This window comes from Quercus robur, chromosome 12 (assembly GCF_932294415.1).
Source record: "Quercus robur chromosome 12, dhQueRobu3.1, whole genome shotgun sequence".
Classification (NCBI taxonomy): Eukaryota; Viridiplantae; Streptophyta; class Magnoliopsida; order Fagales; family Fagaceae; genus Quercus; species Quercus robur.
The window spans coordinates 16,076,503-16,086,944 of NC_065545.1; the positions used below are offsets into that span (position 1 = coordinate 16,076,503).

Consider the following 10,442-nt stretch of genomic DNA (forward strand, 5'->3'; position numbering starts at 1 on the left):
TGAATCTTCTTATTCCCATTATGTGAAGTGTATGAAATTACATAATTTATTAAATCATTTAAACAAGTTGTATGACTATTAAGTAGGTTATTTGATGGAAAAGTACAAGTGAATAATCTTTTTAAGTTAACAAAAAGATACAGTGAGATGGAAAACTTTACTGCAAATTTTTTTTTCTTTTTATCTTTCTGTGCCCTCTCTCTCTCTCTCTCTCTCAAAAAAAAAAAAAAAATGTAGTGGGTTGGATAAGGCCATTGATTTAGTTTTTGATTCCGAGAAACTTGGCCGGACATTGTTTTGGTTGTCAGGTTGAACTCCATAAAACATCCTATATGTTAGCCTCTTTTACAATTTTTACGACAATGGCCGTCATAAAAGTAATTTATTACTATCACATGGCAAGAATGATTATAGTTACTGCATATGTACTTTTTGGGATTGAGAAAATTTATTTCCTACAATTGTCAGGGTTCAAAATCCAACAATATATATATATATATTTATTTATTTTGAGAATGAGAATGCCAACATTTCAAGCCTTGCAGTACACTTCCAGCTCAAAAGAACATCACAAACAAATTTAAAAGTCTAGCGAGGAGTGGCTGGTTGGGCCCCTTGAGGACACCAATCAATGCACCAACTCTGCAGAACATTATGTAAGACTTGCAGTTCACTTCCAGCTCAAATCACACAGGCAATCATCAAACTTAAGTAGATGTGTTGCAACTTGCAAGGGAGACAGATATAATTGATTACCCTAGGAAATCAAATATCTAACTATGATCTGTGAATATTGAAGTATTTGCAACTCAATGGGTGGAGAGATTTGTCTACAGACTACACAATTCCAACCGTCAGTGTGTTGTTGCAATTTCAAGTTTTCACTGCTGGGAAATGGGAACCAACTTCATGAGCTCATCACCACAAAGCAAATATAAACACTAGAATTTTTTATCATAACAAAACAGTTGAGCAAATGTAGACATTAAAAGACTTATTGAGAAAAAGGGTGTAAGGAAGTATTCCTTTTACATTAAAGAGGTTTGATGAATAATAGTAACTTTGTTGCTTCTCACAACTGAATAAGGAAATATATGTTAAAATTTTTTACACGGGAGTCTGGTTGCTGGTCCCATGCTTACATTGAGGTTGTTGGTTTTGACTCTTCAACTCATCTCCAGCAACAAGAAAGAATGCTGTGTGCCTGAAAAACATAAAGATAGGCATAAACTGTAATGAAATTTGAACTCAAAAAGGGAAAATTGAGTATTACAAGATGTGAAATATATATGAGAGAAAGTTTTAAGTCAGAAAATTTTATACCTGAAAAAGTTCATCATTCTGATTTTTGAGTCAGCATCAATATCCGTGGTGCCATCCAATGCTTGTTGCATGTGATGTAACCACCTCTCTGCAGCTCGATGTGTGACAGGGAATGGTCGGTGGCGTGCAATCAGAGCCGGATGACCTGCCAAACATTTAAATCCAAACATTAAACTAGTACAAAGAATTCAAATCTAAAAATCAATAACTTTTAGAAGGATGAAACCAATAGATAAATCTCTATCCCAAACTCTTGGATATCATTAGGAAGAAAAGGAAAAGACCATTTGAATAGATACAAAACATACCAACGGCTAGAAAAATTCATACTCAACTCACATGATTGAACTAAAGAAGATAACTAGCTAAGTCAATTAAGAACATTAAACATACAATGCAAACCAAAAACCTATGTTACATCAACTTGGGTATGAGTTGTCAGGTGCAGTTATACGTCAAGGTGTCTGACTCATCTAATGTTCAAAGGACATAGGGACAATGATTCTAAATTGGGTATAGGTATGTTGACACGCCCTATACAAAATAATACAAAATTCTAGAATGCATAAGTTATTTATTACCAATTAATTTTTTTTATAAGTATCAATTTATTTACAAATCACTTAATAAATATTCTCTCTCTTTCTCACCCCTTCCTCCACGATTCTCACATTTTTTTAATTTTTCTCAAACATTTCACCTTGTCCACATCTTGCACAAAAGTCAATCAAAATTGTCACAAAGAAATCCCACTAACCCCAGACCTCATATACAGGCTCAGCGGTGCCATGGGACATTTTGGAGTGTTCTCTAATGAGAAATTTAAATAAAGAGGTGTTTAATTTAAAAACAAGATTGATGGTATTGGTGGATATGAGAGGGAATTGGAAAGGAAGCTGAAGACGCTGATGAGGAAGTGATCTTGTTCTAGGCATTTGAGGGTGTCTATTTGCCTAGTTGGTGGAGGACCTGGAGGTGGAGGATGGTCTTACAGGATTGGATGGAAAATCTGAGTTTGTGGGAGAAGTGCAGTCACCATTTCAACCATCACCTTCCACCCCTCCCACTAATCCTAGTGTCATTTATATTCTCTCTTTATTCTGTAAAATCCACCTTTGCTCTTACTTCTGCAACTTCTACAACACATTCTCAAATTTTGGTGAACAAGAGATTAAATGCCAATCCATCCTTGAATCTTAAGATTCAACAAACCAAATTAAAACTAAATGGATCAATGCACCTAAACCAATGGACTGGGTGGAGGGCTATGATAATGGCGGTTGTCATGAGGAGTGAGAAAGAGTTCTAATTTATTAATCTGTGATAAAAAAAAATAAGTTTAAACTATTTTTTCCAGTTGCTTATGTGAAATTGTCATTTTACATGCACCTCATATGCTACTTCTCCTCAAAATTAATAAAAATAAAAAACTATGAAAATGGAATTGTTTCATGGTCATGTGCAGGGGCTGCACAAGCCACTTAACATGCCTATTCTTAACGGATCTTGACAAAAGAGGTTACATTGACAACACCAAATTGATAACATATCCTAAGTTGAAGAGACAAAAATGCATTGTAACCTTATTTTTTATTACATTCCCAACACCAAAGGACAAAGGAGCCATCAGATATTTGAACTTTACTACAACCTAAAATCCTTTCTACTATTTATTTGAGGAAATATTTTGACATGAATGTCATCCCGACCTAATTTTAACACTATAAACAGCACTATGTGCACAATATCCTCCACAACAAAGCAGGTGAATTCAGTAAATGCTATTTCAAAAGGTTGAAAATACTTAAAAGGAGATCTTCTGACCAAATGGTACAGACATGAGAACAGAGTTTCCTGCATATCCCATAGAAAATAGCAACCAAGTTTTGGAATACTGGATACTACCTTCTTAGTGTAGTTAGCTTCACATATGAATGTAATGGGAAACAAATTAAACATAGAGACATGTGAAAGTATGAAAGAAGGGGAAGAGCGGCAACATGATATTTGAAGACTAGGAGGATTTAGGTTTTTTATGGAACCAAAATAGAGAAGAATAATTGCTGATTGTGAATAGTGTGAAGTCTAGATCTTTCCTTTTGGAAGTTGTATTTTGGTATGCTTAAGAAGTTTCTTTGATATTTGTAAGCCATGCAAATATGCATTCAGCAAGACATAAGGCAAACAAATTTCTCTAGATGTCTCTGGGGATAAAAATAAATGTATTTTTTTTTTTTTCCTGCTGACAAGGGTTTCCAGAACTATTTGAGCACCTAGCTATTCTCCCGGGTGTGTGGTCTCCCCGTCCCACATTCACAAGGTAATTACAAGAATGAATCTCATAGAGGTAGCCCCAAGATATTGACTAGAGGTTTCAAACCAAAGACCTCATAGATCTCATGAGGCCCTAGAAACCACTAGGTCAACAACCCATTGGAATTAAAAATAAAAGTTCTCATTCATCTTTTCTTTTTCTCGTTCATCTTAAAGGTCACAAGGCAAATGTTTCGCACATTTCAAACTAGTAAACACAACTTCATTATTGCTTCTAACGTTAACTATGCCAAAAACAGGAAATCCAAATATACATAGGCCAGAGCTACAAAGCCTACAATAGAAGACACCATTATCCAACTTAACACGGTTACCAGTCAAAGAAAGATGCACAAAGCCAATCCCTGGCACCCTTTTTTTTTTTTTTTTTTTTTTTGAGAAGTCCAATTTCTTACATGTCAAAACAAAACATTCTAGGAATAAATTTACATTCGTTAGGCTGAATTTCAATTTAGTCCCTTGAATTTTACTTCAATTGTCAAATTAGTCCCTAAGGTTAATTAATTGTCAATTTAATCCCTCACTTTGTCAAAATAAGTCACTCTAGTCCATTTGTCCAAACCTGTTTGCAAACAATGCCATTTTACATTCTTTTTTAATTTAAAAATTAACTGAAAATACTCATGAGATGTGTTATTCATTAAATACTATTGTTTGATGAGTACTATTTAAAAATAAAATAGAAAATGTTTAAACAGCTTCATTTGCTAACAAATTTGGCCCGAACAGATTGACTCATGTTGACAAAGTGAGGGACTAAATTGATAACTACAGTAAAAGTGAAGGACTAAGTTGAATTTTAGCTAAAAAGTTAATAACTCAAAAATTTATCACCTAACAAACATGAAATTATGCAAGACTAAAAAAAAAAAACCCAAATGAACAAAGGCCTGAGGGAGCAGGATTCTGATTGATTTTGAATAGCACGAAAATTCGGTTCTTTTTTATACATCGATAGTTGGGACTTGGGAGAGGTGGGATTTGAATTTTGAACCCGAATTTGTTGGAAAGACCAAGAGGTGCCAACCAATTGAGTTACAATCCTATAGAAACGCGAAAGTAAAGATAAATGCAGCAATTCGAGGGAATTTAGTACACTATAGCTATAATATTTTCATAAGCAAAAATAAGATAAAAGCAAAGAACCGGTTACCTCTTCTCTGAGAGTAGAGAGGAGGCCCTCCCATTCTCTGCGCAAAAAACTCATACTGATTTTGAATCGCATCCTCTTTCTTTGAATTCGCAAAGATTGACCGGAACCATTCTTCCTCATCATCATATACCCTGGTTTTTACACATCCAAAAACCTTTAACTAACATATACCCCATTTCGATTTTCGACCAAATTAATATAAATATATAATCTTTTTAAAACGTATAGCTAATAACGAAATAAATAAATAAATTGTTGGCAACCAGTGAAATCAGATTAATCAACCAACAATTCAACGCCTTATTTATTTGGTAGCTGAGAAAAATCAATTGGTTCTTCTTTTAAACAAACGTGCCTTAAAATTTTAGAATTAAAAAAAAAATCATAAAAATAAATAACTAAAAAAAAAAAAAAAACAACAACAACAACAACAGAGCCTTAGTCCCAAATTTTTTGTGTTCTTTTTATCCAAAGTCATATCCTCTCTTAATTGAAAGATCGGACTTTTACTAATGTTTTTTTAACAAAGAAAAAGAAATTCAAACCTGGTGTAGAAATTGGTGGAGAGGTTAATGAAGGTTTGGAGTCCTAGTTTTTGGAACAGATTGGTGTCATCAATAGCAAACGCATCGTCTTGCTTCACTCCGCTCCACTCCGATGCCTTGGCTTGCAGAGACTGCATTTTCTTCACTCTCTCTCTCTCTGTTTCACTGCGGAGACTTACGGAGATTGACTTGGAACGCATAACACAGAGAAAGTGGTTTATTTATATACGAGCTTGTGGTGTCGTGTGGCTTACACGGTGTGGACATTATAGGGAATCAAATTGAAATCTTTTGATGAGTGGGATTGGAAGGGAGGTTGAAAATTTGGGAAACTAAAAAAAAAATCAAAACTGTGGGCTATTTGGGCTGTTTTTAAGCTTCATGCAGCGCCCATCGTATTTAGGAAAAAGAAAAAAAAGAAATGTATGAGGTAACAATGTCGTTACACGATGGAGATTCCACCTTTAGAAGAGTTGATTGGCCTATGTGCGGTGTGGGCCCCCCTTTCTTTAATATCCTGTTTGGAAGTTTAGAGTGGGAAGAGAGTAAAGGGAAGTTGAAGGGAGGAGAGTAGTGGGGAGGAGAAGAAACGATTAAAATAGACAAATTTACCCATATTTGAAAATGGACTTACAACATTGGTCTATTATTAATTTAGAAAGGGTAAATTGGGAAATTTATTTAGTCAATAATTTATCTACTATACTCTCCCTCCAAATCTCTCCAATTTTGGGGAATTAAAAATGAGGGGTTAGAGGTGGTTGAAACCCCTCTAAATCTCTCCAAACTCCTCCCCCTCCTTCTTTAAAAAATTTCCAAACAAGGTAATTGAATTACTCTCTCTCCCTCTACTCTACTCCCCCTCCTTTTTTTAACTTTCAAACAGGCCATAAATAGTTTGTTCTTTGAATAAACTCCACCAAAGGAAGTTTGCCACAACAAAATCTTACGTATAATACTTTTAAAATAAACTGAGCTATCAATTCATATGCGTTGAGTGAATGGTTAGTTATATGTGAAATTGTGTGAAATTTTTCTTGGTCTTTTCTAGTGTTGCTACCCTTTGCTTGATATAGAATAGGCTAAATTGCAATGCAAACTAGGTGAAAATGGCTAAATAGGACATTTTTGTAAATTATGTTGCAATCTATAACTGTTTCGAAAATATTTAGCAATTTATCACTTTTTTAGTACGCAAGATTCTTGAAATTGAGTTTTTAACAATACTCGAGTTCTAAGAACTCGAGTTCCTATTGAGTTTGCCAACGTGGCAGTGGCTGAACTAGAATTTTGCACATTAAAAATACCACCTTGAACTTGATGTTCCTATCCAAACTCGAGTTTAGGAGACTCGAGTATCGTGTTATTTTACATACACAGTACCCGAGCTCAGTAAACTCGAGTTCGGCTTGGGTACCATGTTATTTTACTCCACCATACTAGAGTTCATAGAACTCGAGTACTATGTAAGTAAATAACCGAGTTTTGAACTCTCGAGTATAATGTTATATGCTGCCCATCTTCCACTTTCAGTCTCACTCTCAATCTCCCTCTCACTCTCACTCTCAATTACAATCTCCCTCTCCCTCTCGCTCTCAATCTCGCTCCCACCGAATTTCCTCTCGCTCTAAATCTCACTCAGTCTCGCTCTCACTCTGCCTCTCCCTCTCGCTCTCTCCTTCTAGTGTACTCTCACTCTCAATCTCGGTATTGACGCTATCAAGGTTTTCAGTTGGTGATCTGCATCTTCAATTTCGAATTAGAAGGTACATACTCAATCTCATTCTCAATCTTTGTTTGACCATTTGGTTTAGGGTGGATATTACGGTTTGGGGGTTAGGGTTGTTTGACCATTGAATATGCATACTTTGTTTGACCATTTGGTTTAGGTGATCATTACTGCCTATACTTGAGAAAATGAAGAAGTTTCATTAAAAATGATCTCTTTAGGAAGGGTGGTCATTTCTTGCTAAGAGCTGGTACAGGTAGAAAGTACAAACAAAAGTTTAATTGAATTCAAAAAAAAAAAAAAAATGAAGTAGAATATGCTTGATAATTGAGTTTTTACTATGCTAATGATGTACCTAGACCAAGGTTATAAATGTAGTGGGTGACCACTTGAAGAGATTTAGAGCTTGTTTGGTTTAGGCCAATTTTGAGTGATATCACTAGAAACTCATAACTCAGTGATGAAAAAACGTGGGACCCACACAATTTTTTTTGTTTGGTTTGATTTCCTAATCTTGTTTTCATCACTCAAACTCAAATATTTTGAGTGAGAGTGTTGAAAACCGAAAACACCAAATTGGTATTTTCAGTTTCTGAGATACATAACTCAGTGGCAGGATTGTAAAATTTTTGACCTCTGTGGAGCCTGTTGGGAAATTTAGACCCCGGTTAATAAAATTAACAAGTTTTAAACCCAAGTTATTAACTAGATTTATTATGAATAAAACTTGTTAAAACAAGCAAACATCAATATCATGTCAAAATCATGCAGCGAAAAAATAAATAAGACAAGATATGATGACCCAAGAAAACCAATGAAACAAACTAGTTTCACAGTAAAAAACCTGGGGGGAAACCTTCCTGAAAAACAATCCACTATAGAAAAGAAAAGTTTCAGATCTAGTACAAAACTTTTGTCCCTAGACTCTACAATTTTCGTAGATGAACTTACAGCAGAAACCTTCTATCGCTTCAGAACCTCTAAACTCTTCAATATATGAACACCACCTTTTTTGTTGCACGGATCCCAATACGTGACTAACTCCTTTGCACGAATCTTAGTACGTGACTCACTCACCAACTTGAAGAAGATTATTGACTGCAAAGTTCTTCACTTCATCAACAATGAAGATTAAGAACACTTAGTTACAAAACCCTAAGGCGCAAATACGCAGTAGCTTCTTTCAAAGAGAATAAGGCATCGGTCATCTTTTGCATATGTTCTCCTTGCATTCTCTTATGTGACAGCCTCTAAAATAAGCCTTATATAGGTCTAGGGTTGTGAGACAAGAAACCCTACACATACATGTCAACATGGGTCGAAAATCAGATCTAAAAATCTAAATTCCCGTAACCTCGATCGATCGGGAGGTGTCGAGCTTTAAACTTCGACAGATACAGTTATCGAGAAGCTATCGAGGAGCTGTCGAGGAGACAAGAGCTTTCTCGATCGATCCACCAGCTATCGAGAGGTGTCGAAATTGCGATAACAATCAACTGAAGAGCTCGATAGATAGCCTAGTTATCAAGAGGTGTCGAGCAGCTACCAAGCTTTAAAAAATCAGTACTTCTTAACTTGTTTCTTGGACAGATTTTCATGGCTTTAACACTTTGTTGAGGTCTGAAAAGAAAGGGTCATAATAAAATAAGCCCAAAACAGAAGAACAAGTCAAGCCCAAAAGGAAAAATTCAGGCTAAGCCCAAAGCAATAGATACGGATGACTCATGGGGGAATAAAAGGAAGGCCCAGAGGATCCTGAAGCCCAGAAAAGAAAGAAGCATCCAAAAAAGAAACCACGGCAAAGTATAAAGAAGCAAGGATCCTCAATAAGCGCAGATCCCTTCAAGCACAAATAAAAAGGAAGACTGGAACAGATCGATAGAAAGAAGACAGAAGAAGAAAAACAAGAAATAAAAGCAAAAGACGCGAGCGACCTCTCAATGGCACAGACAGAAAAGGACCTCGGGGAACCAGGACAGGGAAGAAGAATGGTAACAAAGAGGATGCCCAAAAAGGAAAGAAAGGGAAAAGAGGAAGACGCCAGAAATGGGGATGCCGAGAAGGGCATACCTCAGCACGTCCCAAAGAGGATGGCCAACCAGAAGCTTTCGAAGGAATCAGAACCAAGAGAAGGAAAGAATGAGAGAAAACGGAAAAGGGACTTACCGAGACGATGGAGACAGAACATGCTCTGTTTGCAAAAGAACAAAACAGGGGAACCAACGGTTCCCCGGGACGCCCAAAAAACTCCATTATAAAAGGAGGGGATGGGTTTTGAAGAAGGCAGCGAGAAAAAAAGAAAGAAACACAAGAAAGAAGAAATTCTCTAGGAAAAACTATCAGAAAAATCTGTGCAGAAAGAAAATACTAAGGGAAAACAAATACTGCTTCCCGATATCCTGTAAAGGCCACTATTGCACATACTCGGATTCAACGAGAATCAAACTTTGCAAGTTTTGAAGGTTGAAATAGCCATTCAAGACTGTAATTTTTGAGCTTGATTGGACCTTGTATCACGTCCTAGTGAGCTTTCTGTAATCAAACAGATAATGTATTAATGAAATACTGTTTCATAATTCCCAGGATCCTCACAGCACTTTTTTTTTTTTCGTCTCGCTAATCCTGTTTTTCTTTCTTTCTGAACTTACGTTGTTAATTTTTGGCACTCTTCGATATCCTTGTTTGTCATTTTTTTCTGTATATTGTCAGGAGTATTCTCTGCATTCACTTGATTCTTAAACAGCTTGTTAGCTGCGGTGAGTCAAGGCCCGGTCCACCAAATCCTTTCCTTTTCATTTAGGCCCGGGATCCTTGGGCCTGAGTATCCCGAAAAAGACACTCTCACACACTTGAACTTGAAACAAGGTTTCTTGAAGTATTAAACTTATCCTAGATCTACCCAAATACAAGTAAAGTGCGTTTTGTCAAAGGATTAGCAAATTACATAAAATAGTGACATATGTTCCTAACAAGTGAATCACATATGTTCTAACAGAGCCCACAACTTCTGTATTGTCACGTTAGCTTAGACCTGTTTGATATTACTGTTGCAAATTCAAGGGCGAAGACCATTTCTCTTTCTCAGTTCCCTCAAAATATTTCAGCCAAAATTTCCCCCCCTTTCTCACTTCCCTCTCACATTTCATTACTCCATCAAATCAAAGCACGAAGTGGGTTTGAAGTCATTTCTCTGTAACTGGGTCTGAACTGAAGTGGGTTTGAAATCATTTCTCTATCCGTTGCAAAGACCATTTGAATGCAGTTTGTGATCTTCTCCCAAGTGCGTATATCTCTATCTCCCTGTCCATTGTCAATGACCATTGTATGATTTTGACATATGAGTATAATTTCTGTTTTA

At 36.1% G+C, this 10,442-nt stretch overlaps 1 protein-coding gene across 1 annotated transcript; it reads right to left on the reverse strand.

Annotated features, from left to right (window-relative positions):
• Nucleotides 1-968: 968 nt before the first annotated feature.
• Nucleotides 969-5,718, reverse strand: LOC126709358 (two-on-two hemoglobin-3). The gene is made up of 4 exons (XM_050409570.1): nucleotides 5,356-5,718; nucleotides 4,811-4,941; nucleotides 1,324-1,468; nucleotides 969-1,204 (listed from the first exon to the last, which is right to left on the reverse strand). Exons 1-4 carry the CDS (start codon nucleotides 5,553-5,555, stop codon nucleotides 1,108-1,110), a joined length of 573 nt encoding a protein of 190 aa, XP_050265527.1. The 5' UTR covers nucleotides 5,556-5,718; the 3' UTR covers nucleotides 969-1,107.
• Nucleotides 5,719-10,442: the final 4,724 nt, after the last annotated feature.

What these genes read in the sequence shown, in the direction of transcription:
- LOC126709358 (XM_050409570.1), bottom strand. Translation starts at nt 5,555, where the DNA reads ATGCGTTCCAAGTCAATCTCCGTAAGTCTCCGCAGTGAAACAGAGAGA. An exon ending in TCCACCAATTTCTACACCAG is followed by an intron (nt 4,942 to 5,355) that starts GTTTGAATTTCT and finishes TGTAAAAACCAG; the next exon opens with GGTATATGATGATGAGGAAG. An exon ending in TCTCTACTCTCAGAGAAGAG is followed by an intron (nt 1,469 to 4,810) that starts GTAACCGGTTCT and finishes AATGTTTGGCAG; the next exon opens with GTCATCCGGCTCTGATTGCA.